The sequence below is a fragment of the Anopheles merus genome, chromosome 2R (genome assembly GCF_017562075.2).
Source record: "Anopheles merus strain MAF chromosome 2R, AmerM5.1, whole genome shotgun sequence".
NCBI lineage: Eukaryota > Metazoa > Arthropoda > Insecta > Diptera > Culicidae > Anopheles > Anopheles merus.
In genome coordinates this window covers 27,556,086-27,573,909 of record NC_054082.1, presented here as the reverse complement: position 1 = coordinate 27,573,909, position 17,824 = coordinate 27,556,086, and the positions used below count along the sequence as shown (strand labels likewise).

General features: G+C 44.2%; 1 protein-coding gene across 1 annotated transcript in view; it reads left to right on the top strand.

Annotated features, from left to right (window-relative positions):
- Positions 1-17,824, top strand: part of LOC121587818 (mucin-2) — a 36,713-nt gene that overhangs the window by 10,682 nt on the left and 8,207 nt on the right. Inside the window, exon 2 of the mRNA XM_041904990.1 lies at positions 2,025-2,148. Within this exon, the coding sequence (XP_041760924.1) occupies positions 2,107-2,148 (42 nt within the window). The 5' untranslated portion in view covers positions 2,025-2,106. The remainder of the gene's footprint in view (positions 1-2,024; positions 2,149-17,824) is intronic.

Below are 17,824 nucleotides of genomic sequence, written 5' to 3'. Positions count from 1 at the left end.
GAGCGATATCTTTACGACGGCACTTATACTTTTATTTTTACAATCCCTACAAAGAACGACGACGACACATGATTGAGCCCTCATCTGAGACGAGTAGCTTGCAAGCATGTTTTAGCTCTAGCCAAAGGCAGGCAGCACCAACGGTAAAGTGAAAACCCCGTGGTAATCAATGATCCGCGACGATACATCATCCTCGGGTCGCTGCAATCAATGAACTTTGCCACATCCATGAAATCAACCTCACGTCGGTGCGTTAAGAAGGTTCGTAAAATTCGTTCCCGCAACCACCACCTGATTGGACGAAGAGAGGACGAAGGGGAAGCGAGTGTTTAAAAAACAAGCAATAAAATTTAAGAAGACATGAAAACCTGCCACCTTCTTCTTGCTCCTTCGACTGTAAACGTCCCATAACGGGGCCCAATTCGGGCGGGAAGCTGACTTCATGTGAGACCTTTGCTTGGAGTGGGCTTGATCCTTCGCGCCTTGTAGTGGGCTGACGTGTGATACCTGTTGCGTGCTAAAAATAGTCCTTGAGATGGGAAGCTATATTTGGGAAAGGACGCCAGGGTGGATTAAAGCACAGCAACAATGACACCGCGTGATGATGGATCGTGTCCATTTTGTATACATTTTTAAACTAGAAGTGTGTGTGACCGTGTGATTGAAACGATGGAAAGCACTTAGAAATTATTTTTAATGGTGCGATAAGGTGCTTGCCTGGATTATGGAGTGTGCAAATATGGAACACATTACTCATGATCTTGATGTGTACATCAGCTGTAATGTAATTCGTGGAAAAAATGAAATATATTGTTCGATATATTATTTGAAATCATTTTCTAATAACCATTAGTAAACATTGAAATAGTTGTTAGTTGATTGATTACGTTGACAGTAGTATATAACCATAAAACTGCTATCAACGTAATAAATCAACTGAATCAAAATGTATCAAATATCATTGATAGTTAATCATTTGCACTGGGATGCTCTGGCTGATCTTGATGGATCTTTGCCACCTTCAACCATTTATCACGGCAACTGCAAACGATCAGTCAAAAATCGATTATCCGGCGAGGTTACCAAAGTTGACCTCCTCTACCCCATTGCACATGCAACTCAGAACGTAAGCCAAAGATTGCACCCCAGTGCCGTATGGAACCGCATAAACTGGAAAAAATAATCTAATACCAACCACCATCTCCGCCGCAGCATCGGTTGTAAGGCCAGCAGGTCGCGTTTAAAAGGCGCCGATTTAACGCCGATCAAAATGCATAACTCACGACTGGTGGTACCTCTGCACCCTCTCTCTCTCTCTCTCTCTTCCTTAAACACTGCACGGGTGTGCGAGCTTAGCAGATGCCTTCCCTTTCCCAGGCAAACTGGACTGGGGCCGGACGGCCACTGGCTGAAGATGATCCAGCCGCTCGGGTCCGTCTAAACGGCCACCCGTCGTACCGAGGTGTAGCTGCAAGCTGCACGGTCTAAATGTCAAACAAATAATGGCAACAATTAATAGAAGGTAAGCTGTTGCTGGTGAGCATCACCGTACATCAGCGCTACCCGATCGGACGCTCCAAAGCGAAGCCTCCAAGCACCCCAAGTACTGCGCTAATGAACGGAGCTATTACGTTAAGACCCTTTTTTTTTTGTTCGTGTTACTTTCAAAAGGGCGACAGCTGTCTCTAGGGAGTCTCAAGGGGGTGGAGGGAAATTCGTCATTCAAATGAAGTTAGCATAACTGTAATATCACTAAGCTAGTGGCGCGGACACCCGGACATGACCTTTCCAACTAGCAGCTCGTACGTGCCTTTTGTCGTGCTGTGGTCATGTCTCCGTAGCTGGACAATATCGGTCACTGGACAGGCCACAGGAAGGCAATCTGTAAAGCTGTTATCATCCAGATCCTCTCGGCAGAGCTAGCAAAAAGGCATACGCTTAATATGTTACCCTCCGATTTGGGCGTCTTGTGTAGGTTCCTACCAATAATGTTTCTCTGTTTGCGTTGCTTTCTTCTTTTCCAGATAACGCCTTCGAGAAACAACACAACGCAACATTCTGTATCACGTCGTGCCATTCTTCAGGAGTTGTTGAGGCACCCCCAAAATGTTGGGATTCCGAGCGGTCGGGATCCTGCTGCTTGTTCAGGTGAGCTATTGAAATTTACCACCAGCACCACCGCCACAAACAAAAAACGGCGAGTAGGTGAAGGTGTTGCCGTCCCAAACGACACCAACCCTTGAAAATTGTTTCAATTTTCGACCAAACGACGGCCACGCTGGGAAAGGGTAGAACATCATTAGCATACACATTACCATGGGATGAAATAGTACCCTTGCCTCTATTTTTAGAAGGTCTAGCACGAACCCTTCCCGGCTGGTTTTCGTCTTATTCTTGCTGAATTATCCAGAAATTTATCAAACGCGCCAGGCTTTGGGGTGTTAACAGTCTCTCCCTTAGCCTGAGTCCCGAATTTTCTTCTCCTTTCCTATCCGCTTTGACCATTCGCTGCCGTTACCCGTTTTATGCAAATCTATTCCGCTATGCAAATGTGTCCGAATCGTTCGATTAAGGTATGATTTAAAAAAAAACCCTAAAAGACGTATCCTGAATCAAATCGATTCTTTTTCGGTTCGATATTATCGGCAATAAGCGGTGGCCGGTTAATTGCTTTGCTTTACGATCGGGACGTGACGTGAAACTGTATTATTAAAATATGTTATTGGCGTGATGATTAAATTGTTACAATCAAAAAATGATGTGCATATCGTGCGTTGCAAATCGAGCACACAAATCTTCATTCATTTTGCCAGTCTGCCATCTTTCATTTACATTTACACGGACACACCAGGAAACATTCATTCGACAGCGGCTGATGTCACAAATCAAAACCAGTTTGGTTGGCACCATCGAAATCCTCCCAACTGGAATGAGTTGGATGAGTTTCGGCGGGTTTAAAGTTACATACCTTGAACTGAATAGGAAACTAAAAACCGGTCGTAAAGGGCCATCCTTGTGCTTTGGGAGCCAATGTCAGTTATCAGTTTGTGCTTTGATCTGGCATTGTCATAGTAGCAGTAAACGTTTTATATTCGAGTCATTTCTTCAAACCGTGATGAACAAAGTAAGGGCAGATTTTTTTTAAATCTTTCATCTTCAAGAAAATATAACCCTAACAGGTTGAATGAAGCACAAGGGCTGTGAATATCTTTTCTAAGAACATTCATACCAGCCAAAACTCCAGCAAATGTTCACACCTTTTGCTGTGGTCCATTATCGTGCTCATCTTAAACAACACAGAACAAGATCATTAACTTTAAGAATTAATAAACGTCTGTGTGAATCTAGAAGACGATTGTTTGAGCTAAGATATCTTAATTATCACCTAACATTAACACTTTACGTCACTGAGTAGATAAAGGTGATACAATTTCATTCCGAAGTTCTGCAGATAAAACTGCTTAGAAACAAAAATTTGGTGTCTGTGAGGCAAGAAATAGTGACAACGACAGCAAATGTGATAACTATGTAATTGTCATGTTCATACTGCTACACAAAATTCGTTCCAATACACTCCACAACCACCTTACCACAGAGCCAGTCCTAGAGGGGATTTACAGCAAACAGCAATTGCCCATCCCAAATGTCAACACCGAATGTGTGCGCCCAGTTCACCCGTATTTCTCTCTTCTTTTTTTCAAATAAATGTTGAACCCTCTTAACTACCCAACCGGGTAAAATGACCTCCACACCACAACCTGTTTTGTCACCTTCGCCGTAATTGGTGAATTACCGAATCTGCCCCCGGCGTCCGGCGTTGAGCAGTTTGAAGCACGCAACATCTTCCTCCTCTGCACCTTAACGCGCAAACCACGGAGCCACGCCAGGCCCAGACACGGCCGCAAAGCGTTCGGTTTTCTCGTACCACGGTACATGCGGCCGAACATTGGTCCCGCCTCGCCAACAAGTAATCGATTGCATGTAAATACGCGACGCTGGGCCAGCTGGGCGGCGAAAGTCAACGACGGCCGACCACCAAGTACTCGAGCAGTGGGTCGATTGCATCACATCTCGGTTGGCGACCGGTTTGGCGCATCTTCTTCAGCTCGTTCAGCGCGCCGGGTGAATGTAATTGATTGTTATTTTTCGATCGCCGCCGCAAACCGTGTGATACGAGTGTGAGCCGGGGATGCGTCCCATCGCCCATCGGCACTAACGCGTACGGGTCAGAGGCCGTACGGGGTTGTTGCGTGGTGCGCTTTTTTATTTAACGGCTCTTATGTGTTGTCCGCAACGCAAAAGCGTAATTGAACAACCGGATGAAATTTATCTTCCCTCCAGCGAGAGCTCAATTGTCGGTGGGGATGTATATTTTGTTTTGTGCTGCATATTAAGCACAAAAAGGCATCATCTTTTAATACCGTCTTCAAGAAAGCACAAATCGGTCTGCAGTAAATATTTTATGCACCAAACGCTCCGAAAAAAAAAGATTATAAAAATCACTGAACCCGCTAGTACATCCCAGCACACTCAGTATGATTAAATTGTCAATTGGCTGTTTGTTTTTATTCTCTCTTCACTTTTGAGAGCCTCCCGGCCGCCAGCTGACCAGAAGCCTATCATTCACTCGAACGCAGCACACCGGCGCGACGAAACGGAACATCTTCAAAAACGTCCAACCAAAAAACCCCAAACCCTATAATACTACCGTAAAGTTGAAAATGCCGGTGATTGCATAAGCTTGAAAAAGCGTCGCCTGTGCTGAGTCAAAGGGAGCGGATAGGGTCTCTCCAGCCAACATCATCGACCACATCATCGTTCGGCATCGGAGTCCTCCCGGAGCGGAAGAGCAGCACATTGGGTCACCGGGGCAGCGGGTTTTATTTTATTTTTAGTTTCTTTTTTTTTATTCGTACGCCCTTGGCATCGCTTTCTCGAGCAAAAATTTCAGCCAGTTCCTCTTGCTGGTCCTGCTGGAGGAGCGATGTTGCATCGTTAAATCCAACCGCATGGCAATATCCGACCAACGATTACAGGCTTAGCATGATGATGCTTGAAAATCGCTACACGAGTAAGACGGATCAGCAAATTTTGGGAACCACTTTTGCGTTCGATACCACGAAGGAGTAGGAAGGGGTTTGAAGCGTTGCCCGCTAATGTTTGTTGGAGTTTAATTTTTTGACGCAAACGCAAGGTGCGGTGACTTCAGTAAAAGCCTATGACTTACTATCATTAAGAAGAACACACATAAAATAAAGCTTACGGTGATGATCAGCAGACGGGGTGTGGCTATTTAACACGATTTCTTTGTCTATTAATAGCCTAAAGACCTAAAGCTGCAAAACCAACGTAAACAAGCGGATTTAGGCGATAGTGTACAATCCTTTACAGATGAAAGCTAATCCCTAAAACAAACAAAAGCTTCGTACAATTCCAACGTTAGTTAAATAACTAATAGATGTTCGGTTCCTATCTCCACCGGGTCTAAAGTACACTCAAAATACAATAGATAGAGCCTTGATAAACGTTCGCAAATTGATCGAAGGCCTTTTAAAATCCAATGATTTAATCAAAACATCAAATATGGTCAATCTTTCATGGCCCACAGGAACAATACGCACGCACTCATAGCTGCTAACATTAATGTCACGATTATTCAATGACGAGAGTAATTTATCACAATCAAAGCTTTTAAGTAAAAAGAAGAAATAAACAGTCGTGCGAAAACCCTCTTCACTGGAAAGGCACTAATTGGGTAGCTGCTTCGTGCAAGCAAAACAGACACCATTTTTACTGTCTATTTGATGGTTCTTTTAAGATCTTCTCTGTTTTTGCTACCTTACCAGCAGCTGGCTTTACAATCGATGGAAACATTCCCACTTTGTTGCGCTTGAGAAACTTGGAAAATCAAAATACTTTCCATACCATCGAATTCAATTTGTCGCCGAAGATTACAAGCGCAAACTGTCCCCTGCCGGCACTGCACGTGTACAGGCGAAGTGAATCGTTCCGCGTACGGAACGTCTCTCTTTATCCGGCACCGAAAAGGTCAACCGGACCGACCCGTCTAAAGTTGGAAGCCGGTTGTAAATTCTCTAAAAATACCTTCACGAACGAGGGGCTGCAAAACACACATACTCACATGAGATGCTCCCCCATCAACTTGCGTTAAGCTTAAGGGACTAGCAAAAGTTTTGCCATCACTGCCGGGCGCTATAAAACAGCATACGCTTGCTGAGCGGGTACCAAATAAAAAAACACGCCAACAAACGTACGCTAACTCCGCTCCAGCGTAGACTTCAACGGCGAGTCGGCAAACGAATTAGAGACCGCGTTTTTGTCTCCCCGGCTCGCAACGCCGTATGCTTTTCTACCCCGGCCCAAGCGATGAGCATCGCATCTTCAGCCTACCCCCTGCCAGAAGGTAGATGGCCGATCATTTCGGATGGTTCACCTTGAAATGGTTTTACGAGCCGCACATTTTTATGCTAATGCTGTAGCACACGTGAGACTCCACCCTGAAAGGCCCCACAAGCTGGAAAGGCTGAGCAGGCCCCACGGTGTGAAGGAAGGGAAGGACGTTGGACCGATCCAACCTACGCACCTTCGCTGGCAACAACAGGTTGACTCATGTGCGTATCAGGCACCGGTCCCGACCAGGAGATGGCAGAGTTTGTTTTGCATATCCCTCGAACCCCAACACCCATGCCATCTATCTATTAAGACCGAACCCCATTCCCATCCGTGCATTAATATCTCACGGCAATCAATTCCGTCGGCTGTTTGAAGGATGGACCAAACCGGTAAGGGACGCAACAATGAAGGTGTTCAACCGCGTACGTGTTATCTAACACGGGACCTAGATACCCGATAGGTCCGAAACTGGTGCTCCAAATCCCGTCCATCCCTTGGTGCCCTTGAGACCGATGGCAAAGTTGTTATCGCTGTTATCTAACCGTTTCGGGATGCTGCAGCTGGTCAATGGTAGACAGGCAGACGTTGCGACGCCTCCGGAGTGACGAAAGAAAGTTTTGTCCCCAAAACAATCCTGCCGGGACGGCCCGGGACCCACGATGCCCTTAGGAATTTTAAATTTACTGCCCGGAATTGATGTATTTACAGACAGTTCACCCGAATGGCGATTGGAGCAAGTTGTTTCGATAGCATCATTTCGTGAAATATTATATCACTCACAGGTGTCTCTTGTGAAATGTGTTACATCTATTCTGCTTGAGTGTTTGAGTCGCAATAGTTTCTTTCGATAAAGGATCCCCACTTTCAATGAATAAAGACATTCAAATTCTTGAAGAGTTGCTTCTATGTAGTAGCTGTAAGCATGACTCATGGCAAAATATTACAAGAAACAGTAATAACTGTAAAGTACTCGTTGCGAAACAGTTGCACAGCTCGACACTGGTATAATTCACCTTCTTCATATCCTCATAACAACACCAGCGGGTAATTAGCTGTATGCAAATCTTTCTCGAACAACTCAACCTTAGCCTGAACGCATGGCCAGGCAACTTGTCGCCGCTTGTAGCCCGTTTTGTAAAATCCGTTTACTAATCACCAACTCAAACGCTTCACACCACACGCACCTGCAGACGCGTGTAGCCCGTTCGCATGGCACACAAAGAAGCTTCAACTGCGGAATCCGTCATTTATCCGGACTTTATGGTGACCTTCGCACGTCCAGTTACGCCTGGTTTTATGCAAATCAATGCGCGTCGGTAGACAAAATTACAATCAATCAACCAACGTACGGCAAGTGGTGCAGTCGGTGGCGATGATGCATCAAGTCATGGCACACTAAAGACACAACTCAGCTGTGGTCAAACTTGTGGAACCCCCTTGGAGGACATTTTGATAAGCTACCCCATAATGAACGCTCACTTTTGATCCTTTCTTGCACATGCTGCTTCTCTCCATCTCTCCTTGGGAGCTATTAATAAAAGCATATTTTTGACACCATCTAATCGCAACCCAATACCACCGATGGGGTAAGTTCATCCATCAATTTGCACGCTTTTTCTATCGCTATTCTTGGAAAATGCCGAAAGGTTAAAACCAGCTCGAACGACGATTCGACTCCCATTTTTGGGGCCCTCCGTTACAGGGTGGGTTACAGGGGTTTGATTAATTGTTGCACGCGTTCGTTAAGGCCAAAAATGGCCAAAAAGATGAGTCGATCAAATCAAGCATGAGAAGATGGGCCGTGTTGCAGTACGGTGGCTTCTGGAGAAATGGCACCCGGCAAAAGGCATGATGGAAGACCGAATTCAGACATTTATTGAAGCGAAAGACATTGAGCAACTAATGGAGCAGTCTTGTTATACTGTGCAGGCGTCTTATCATACCGCAGTGTTCTTTTTTTTGTTTTCATTGCAAAAATTTCTCATCAAATAAATTGCTTTATTTTATGATTTGATCTAGAAGATGTAGCCTATTTGTTCGAGCTTCGAAATAGAATCAAACCAACCACTCGTGAGTGCAAAAGAATAAGCAACAGTTGGATTTACTCTGTAAGCTTTTCACTAAAAAGCTCTTGAAAGCTTCATTTTAGATCAAACATATTACAACACTAGAGATAACAATTATATTGCGACTTTTTTTTTAAGCAACTTTATTTCACCACACTGAGCAATCACATATCCTACCTTAGTCAAGAGCAAGACTTACACAATCTGCACTCACTCAGTGTTGCCAATGTTTGAAAAAAAACACCACACGGAACTACGACCATTTGGCAAATCCCAACCATAATCCAGCATGGGTAACAGGTGTGTCCGTCTTGCACACCGTATGAGCTGATGCGTCGTACGTACAATTGACATAAAACCGCACACCTTAAGGTGGAAGGATTCGTAGACGTAACTACAGTTTTAGCCATGTTTTCCGTATCCTTGTTTTTGCTGCAGTTTGTCTTACAGCAAGTTTCACACTAACAGTGACAGAGAGATGAAAAAAACATAGTGCTGTGATGTAAGTGACTGGTTGGTATGTCTAGCAGATACAATAATTTGAAAGTTATTTGCATTTTGGCACATATATTTAACTGCTATTGTGCTTGATGAACAAGAATAGTGTACAGTGAGCCGAAATATGTTATGAACTTATCCTTCATTGGTCATTAACCTTAATCGATTTTTCATTACATCTTCTTTGCACGCTCATATGCATGCATGAATCGAATCGAGGAGTAAAATTTAATATCACTGCTTTAAGTGACAGTTACCAGGGGTATCATTGCTTTCATTTAGCCACCTAGTATCGCCGCAATTACATACAATTTGCAGTCTGTTGTTGCTATCGAAAACTCATCGAGAACGGTAATTTGCGGTAATCATCTGTCGACATGTGGTGCGTATCGAAAGTACACAGTCTCCGAACGAATAGAAGCATAAGCTTTGCATACGTGAGCTCGTTCTTCCATTCGATTACGATGGCACTTGAGCCTCAAGATGATCTCCGCATATGGAGCCCATAGCAGATTGACATTTACCCAACGGCGCACAGTTTGTGCCGGCACACATTTACGTTTGTTCTGAAAGCAAAACACCGCGATGCCGCCAAAGTCCGACATTTCGACGGTGTGTAAATACAAATGCGGTTTTCGTACAACCCACATTCATCCCCCTTCCTCCGACACACTGCCAGAAGCGGTAATTATGAACCGCGTGTGCTATTAGCCGCCCGGACCACTCATCCCAAAAATCGATCCCCAGCGGCACTAACTGTGTGCGTAACCTTTAGCCGCCACTCGCAGTGCGCCAAAACGTTCATCTCAATAAGTCAATCAAAGTAAGCCGGTTGACAATCTGCTGCCAGTTTTCCGAAGTCGAAGCCGGCGAAGCTCGGTCAACGTGGACAGGCTGTGGGCTGACACAATGGGACGATAAATTTAGACATGATCCAAAGCGATAGCTATAACCCACCTGTGTGCATGCATTGCTGCTGCGAAAGGTCTGCTGGGTTACTTTTCTAACCTCCGGCCTGGGACGGATCCCTCAGTCCAGCCTCAATGCTTCAATCCTGATTGATCGATTCCAGGCAACCATTGCAAAGCATTGCATTTCGATGGGACATGCATCATTTTTACGCAATACCCGTTTCACCGTACCCGTACCGTGCGTAAGCCTTGCCTGGGAAGGTGTCGAGTCGTATCGGGCCGTCAGTTGGCTGTGTCAAGAAAGCTCCTCCGCCAGTTCATCGACATGAAGATGATTTATTGACCAAAAACGGAGACCGGCTAGTCTCGCCCGTGGTAATCCTTGGGCAAGGTGTATCTATCTTCGGTGCAGCTTTGGCGCTAGCTTTTTCTCTCTTTTCTCCAATACCATCGCCAGACACACACGCACACACACGCATGGGGATGGATATAAATTAAGCCCAAGATTAAGCACGCGCTTCATCGTGTGAAGGTGAAAGGCCAGTATTGTCAAGGTCGTCGTTTAAAGCTGGCAGCCAAATCGTTATGCCATCGCTCGTTAGTAGCCCGTTCGACATTATTGAACGGTGGCGCGGGAAAGGGACGGGTTAGAAAAGCTAGCGTATGCATGGTACGCTGGTACGCTGAAAATGTGACACTATTATTAATTTAAATCGTGTAATTATGGGTGACAACTTTCAAAACTAACCAGACCTAAGCTGATTTGGGAGATTTTAGGGCAAAGTCAAGCATTTCTTCAAAATAGATCAACTCAATCCGAAGGACAATGTTGGTAATCCTTGATCTTTAAGTCTCGTAGCATGAATTCATAATAGTCGAACTGACTACCGGATGCTCAAGTTGAGGAATTTATAGCAGGAAGCAAATTTTGGTTGATCAAAATCAAAACTAACAGAAATGTTTCCACCCTTTGCCATCATTCTTGCAGCTAAAAGTCGTCCACTTTAGGACCCATTAAATTCTTAAGGTGACATTGTAACATCATGACTGCAGGCTGTTGATGGTGTACCGTTTACGCTTTCGCTACCATAAACCAAAACTCATGCTCCAAAACAGCTAATCCCTGCCCACCCCGTGCGCTAATTAACTCGGTGGCATCTAAATAATGCCACGCCAATCATTCTTTATATCAATAAGTAGGTTTTATGGGTTTTGTTTTTATGAAAGGCAACAGTTCCACCAGAGAGAGAGAGAGAGAGAGAGAGAGAGAGAGAGAGAGAGAGAAACACGAGTGAAGCTAATAACATCTTCATCATAAAACGCATCGGGTGAAATGTTTGTCTAGCTGAAGACTCCTAAGCCAAGGGAAAATTCCACCAACCACGCTAGCATAGCTTGCGCAACACCGTGCTGTTCGATAGATAGAGGTCAGCTTTCTTGGACCTTTTTTTTCGTTGCTGTTGCTTTTGCGTGTTGAAACATCTTCAAAAGCTTCGCGTGCACGGCGTACCCATTCATCGGGGCGATGCAGAATATATACAGAAAAACGCACACACAAAAAGTGCCATCCTCAATGCAATCAGTGAGGCGGAGGAAAAAGCCCAACATAGTGTTGCAGTTTCGGGGCACACACTCACACACACACACAAACATTAAGATAGTTGAGGCAACGATAAGTAACAAAAAAACGCACACCGGGTTTAACTTGTAATTCGCGGTCTTTATTGACGTAGTGTAGTTGCAAGTGTGCGGACATAAGAGTAGTTCGGTGGATAGGACGTAGCAGGCAGCAGGGAGAAGCCTGTTGGATGTCTCAAATCGAACTCACTACCTAGCCCCTTTTCCGAGGGGAACAAAAAGACAATCATCCATCGATTGCTGGGGTTTGGTTTGTTAGCAAATGTGCAGCTTTCGGGAAAGGAAACGAGAGAGAGAGAGAGAAAAAACACAGTTCAGAAACCGTCACTACTTCTACACCCTTTTGGGTTGAGCATTTGTTTTCACATCGGTTTGATATTATCGAGCAACACCATCGACACTTGAAGTGTGCCCGCCAAAAGCGTCAAGCGAGCAAGCAAGGTTTTTGATGTTACTTTGCACATGGAGCATCTTGCCATGAAATAGACTTGCCCCTAAGGTTGAAAGCCATGGTGTGGAATATGATGAATGTTGTCACAACCTTGCAGCTCTCGCATATTGGCGACTCAGAGGGTCTGCTGCAAACGCATATGTACATTGGAAGCATATTCGTAAAATGCACATTTTTATCACTATTGAGTGGTGGGTTTGTTATAAATTTCATACGAAAGTACCTCTCTGCAGAAGTAAAATTCTTACTAATCTCGCACAATATAAAACCGTTGTAAATTAATGAATTCTCAACACTTTTGTTGAGCCAAGAGAAATTCGGAAAAAATCAGTAATTCAAATAACAGTTTTCAAACAGCCCGTTAAAAAACGAAACAAATTCAAGTGTACCACAAGATATATTCTCGGTACAACCGTTAATCGGCTATCGAGATTGCATGCAAATTGCATGATTAAAAGTTTGACCATTGACATCATCCCACCTGACCTTTGCGCTTGAATGAACGAATTTTTGACGCCAATATGTTCGGCTCCACTCCACTCGCTCGGCTTTTGTTTATTTTGCCATCTCATGGTCCTATTGCTGTGCCGCTTGATGGACATGTAAGCCACGATTTACGCATTGACACCTTGCACTCCTGCCTAGTTTGGCAAACGGATGGGAGGGCGTACTTGAGAATACGTATGAAGCTGTTCCGTAGTTGAAGTGATGCATTTGATGAGAGCATACACATCGCCCTTTTTACCTTCTCAAGATGCCTGCGGGCATCGACCAAAACCGTACGCTGACGCTACTATTAGCTAATGATGGGATTGAATACGGTATGTGGATGGAAACCTCGCAGCAGCCAAGCATATGGGAAAGAAGATGAGTCGCTACTGGAATCAAATGTCAAATGTCTCAAATAAATCGGTTTGATACTGCTTTTTAAAAGATTATTTCAACTACGTAGAAAATCAAAACAAGAGAAGCAACTTTAAAGACATTCCGTGAGGAAAGTGTTATTTTCAGGTTTGTTTTTACCTGAGCCTGCTCAACCTACTCATCCGTATCATCAATGCCGCTTCCACGACTCGTCCAACGTCCGTGATTTGCGTACGCAATGTATCGTCGCCCTCTTCGTTCACATCATCCCGATCATCCCCATGGCACCCCCAGCCAAGCCCTTCCAATCGTCATGATCGGGCGCAAGATAATCTTCTTTTACATCTGCTAACCCGATCTGAACCGTACGCCAGTTCCCACCCGTAAGGGGCAAACATCGTTGTGTAATGCGCTACGCTGACCTACTGAGAAGAGGTCCCCCCCCCCGCCCCCGTTGGCTCTTCCACTTTGCATGTACGGCAGCAGCAACTCGAACGCTCTGGAGTACTTTCTAACGTCGAAAGTATGAATCGGCAGCTCGTCCGGCAAATTGCGCGAGTTTTTTTTTCACGACCACCCCTATCATACACTGGTTTATCCTCCCTCAGGGGGGAGGGGGGATAGATCTTCAACGAGATTATAATGGTGTGATTGGAAGGTGAATAAGGTGCTCACATTTGACAAATTGGAGTTTTTTTCCCTTTCTTTGGGGCGAAGGCATTCGGGCGAATTGAGCGGAATGTTAAACATCTCGCACATCGTGTGACCACATTAGACGCGGTAGTGTGTTTTGCTGCTTACCACCCCTTAATGACAGAGGAGCTGCAATCGTAACAAGCGCGTACAGCCGTGAGAAAATTGCCCTAAAAGGGAGCTGCTTTTAGGGAGACTTCAAGAGCTGGCCACTTTTAATATGCGAGAAAGGCGAATGCTTACCTGGACTTTGGAACCAAATGCTATCAAAACAGAATAAACGATACAATACAAAAAAATACATGTGTGGGCTTAACTTCATAAGACGATTAACGCACGTCGACATCGAACGGAGATTATTTAAATTTCATCGTCTCGCTAAAAATATCCCACTCTTCGGGGAACATCCCCTCTTGTCGCTTAATTTTAATAATAGATCCCCATCGCTAGCCACCTTTTGGCAAAATGTTAATCGAGGAAGTTTCGGCAGATGTTTAGCCTTGAAAATTTCTGCCAAAAATACGCATCGTTTGACTTACGCTACGCCTCGCTTACGCCACCGATCGGACCCGGTAAGGTGCTTGCGGTCCGTCTGAAGACGTTTGCCCCAGGCACTGTGTTAAAAATGACAAACACACAACAAGTGCGACATCTTCCACGAGCGTGGTGCGTATCGCACCGGTGTCGTCTTCCTTCATCATCGCATCCTTCATCCAAGCGAGCCAGTGCTAAAGCAGGCCGTTGATTTGCATTTTTACGCACAAAACTTGTCCACTCCCTTAGTGGTAGTTAATGATCCTAGCCGAAGCTAGCTGCTCCTACCATCAGCTAGAAATAGCTATCGGGTCTAATTTCCATCAGGTTTCGTCAGCATGATCTGAGCCTACGGAGCAGATGTGAATGAAATCACGATCGTTAATGGGATGGTGTCCAGGTGATCCTTGGATCGATACTGTAACCATATTATTGATTCATGAGCGAAACGTGCCCACCAGCTACAGAAATTGGCATTGGTTTACGTGCTGCTCTTGCAAAGCAAATATTGTTCAAGCAAACAGACAAACCTCAGCTCATGGTAAGCAAAGTGTTCACTGGCGGGTAGCTTGCACAGTAAACAAAAAAGTACAGTTGCAAATGCTTCCGGGTGGGTATGTGCTTCCTATTTGATGTCATAAGATGTTGGAAAAAGTTCCGCATTCGCTTATCAATTTTATCAGTTTTTCGATGCATCGCTGACACTTTCCTCACCAATTCCTTCCCAAGTTTTGTATTGAAAAGCTACTATTCTGCCCACTGTAACCTCTGCTCAGATGATCTGATGACGATGTTTTAGGGCAGCTTGCGAAACGCAGCACCCAAACGCACCGATTCATCACTGTTTATTATCTAATTTTCTCCTGTAGCTCAGCCGTACGGGCCGTAATGTGTGACGTGCCTGGAATGTTGCTCACGTCTTAGCATAATTGTTTCCGCAAATTTTCACAATCTCCGCTTATGTTTGTGCGTTCTCGGTACATCAAGCTCCAGGTTTAAGTTTGCTTACCGCATTAGCGAGGGGAAAAAAACAACACAAAACCGACTAATTTCACATCCATCCCTGGCTACTCCCGGCACGTGCAGTGCATGTTAAGCTAGTACGAAAATTAAAGCGCGTATTATTTTTCAAACGAAGAGTCAAAGAAGAACCACAAGTACGGTCCAGAATGAGGGAGCAGAAAGATGTTCTTTTCCATCATTCTTTCTAACCACCATAAGCATTTATCGTGCTTCGTTGGTACAACCCTGAAACGCACGGTCGTATGCAAATCTCGTGATCGTAATCGTAAAACCATCGCAGTGGAACCAACCGAAAACACCGTTTATTTGGCAGATTCCATATCCGGTAAGGAAGTAAAAATTCGGTAAACCTATGCATATGGTTCCGAACTGTTGAGGATGAAAGATTGAGTCCGTCACACGCAGTCCCACGTAAACAGGAAATGCTAACAGCACCTCACCGTGGTGCATTAAACTTGTCCAGCTTGTCATGAAGCGCTAGCGACCAAATCACCGTGCAATTCCCATTCCCTGCGGTATTTCTAATCTGGAAAATCCCGCGGGCAAACGAAGCGGCGTGCTACTCGTGGGTGCACTATATTGTGTCAAACCTCAAAATTAATCTGCCATCAAGTTGGGGCGGTGTGGGATGATGTGTGATACTGCTGCCATAGTTCTTTCTGCACCATCTCCTTCACTCTCTCTCTCTCTCTCTCCTGTATAAACCGCAAATAGAACACTGCATTTTACCAGCTATGCTTGCAGCGTGCGAATTTAATTAAATCTTTTCCTTCCGGGAATAGATGTGTGTCTAGGTTCAGTTTGTGCGCCCGGGCACGATGCATGCCCGTTCAAATATAGGGGTTAAATGGTAGGGATTTTTAGCACCTCATGGTAAACGATTTCTACAGGACATGGTATGCAGTTACTGGTAAACTGCCTGTAAGCCAAACAAGTTCAGCGAACTATTTTAATATGCGTCGCAGAACCATTCAGCTAATTAAGTGGTAATAGTTTAGTAGAATTTCGCGCTCATTTGATCGACGGTTGAATAGTTTCCACGTTTTCTACTTACTTTTAACCGCAACCGTTACTTCTGGATATTTTGGTTGCGTCCATCATACACATCATTAAGCTTCATTTCCACTGTTTGCAAATTGGAATTTTATGTGGACGATTACTAGCTTTGGATTGAATTTGGTCATGCATTTTTTTTTTTCATAAACCTTGTACTGGGTACCACGGTTTGTTTTAGTTTAACGGGCTGCTTTAAATGTATTTCTGTGTTTGTGTTTACAATTTTATTTCGTAAAATTTCAATTTTAAATAAATTTCTCTTTATCTCCCTATCTTTTTCATTTGTTTTCCATCACTTTGTCATTTTTTACTTAAATTTCCACTTCATCGTTTATTTAAAATCACTTTCAGTGCGATGTGGTTTGCAGCATTTATTAACATCGATTCAAATTCTAAAAGAGTTATTTGAAAAATTCAACACTGTGATAAAATATTTTTTTCCACAGCATACATCACTAAATCACAGTTGTAGCAAATCATTTTAAATTCCTTCTGGAATGAATAAACATAATGTAACTACCTTTCCTTCATTACGGATATTGATCTATCAACCTTCACCCAAAATCAATGATCAATCGGTAACATCGGTAATTTGATTCCTTTTTAGAAGAAAAGATAATAAAATTAACAAAAACCCTCCCCTCAGACGAACAGGCGATGTCAAGAACGCTTCCGCCATCCAATCAAACACCATTCTTACCTCATTGTCTCCGACATAAGCATTACCTAAACCCTTTAGAACAAAATAGGAAGTACTTGCACACTCTTCCTACTTGCGTTTCCAACAATGCTCAACCTTTTGTAAAGCTGTTGAGCGGACGGGAACGAATAAGAACAAACGTAAAGCAACCACATTCCACCGGCAACCCTTAATGTAACAAATTGTCCACAGCAAAGCGTCTCCGGCTCCGGTACGCCCGGGTAATGATGGTCCGAGCGACACAGGGACACTACGCTTTTCCCCAACACAGCTCAACCCCATCCCACGGCACGGTGGAAGGTTGGAAACGGAAATTAAGTGAAATTTAATTTACCCTACCCGTGACCGGACCGGTGCGGCCATTATTTGTCTATTATTTCAACGGGGAATGCAAAAATCCCTGCTTCGCTTCGGCTTCGGTTGCACATTGGTAGTGTGCCCCGGTTTCGGTACCATCTCCGTTTTTTTTTATTTGCGTTTAATGCGCCGCTCGTGTTGCTCAAGCTACCTTTTTCCTTTTTAAACTTTATTTCTTTGCGCTTTGCGTGTTTCGTGCGCGAGCAAAATCGGGAAAAAAGGTGATGCTCAAAGAAAAACGCTTTACCAGCGCCCGTTATTGACTTTGACTTTGTGTGCAATGAGCGAAATTACGCGGAAGGATCCATTAACAGCGGCATCAACAAAAGTAGGTGTAGTCCTACACAACAGCAAAAAAAATCGCTACACGTTTCCCGCGAAAAGTTGGAAAGTAATTTATTGAACAACCGTCTTCAACAGCACGTTGGGAAATGGTTTCGTCGTATTTTTTGGAGGGTTTTTTTCCGTCTTCTTCGTTGGATGTTTTTCCAGCCTTGAAATAATGCAAAGTAATTGCCACAAAACGCTGGTGCAAATGAAACTTGCACGTATTTTATTATTTGCTTGTTTTCATTCAATGCTTTTCTTATTGTTTGATTCATGAATTGATGCTACCAGA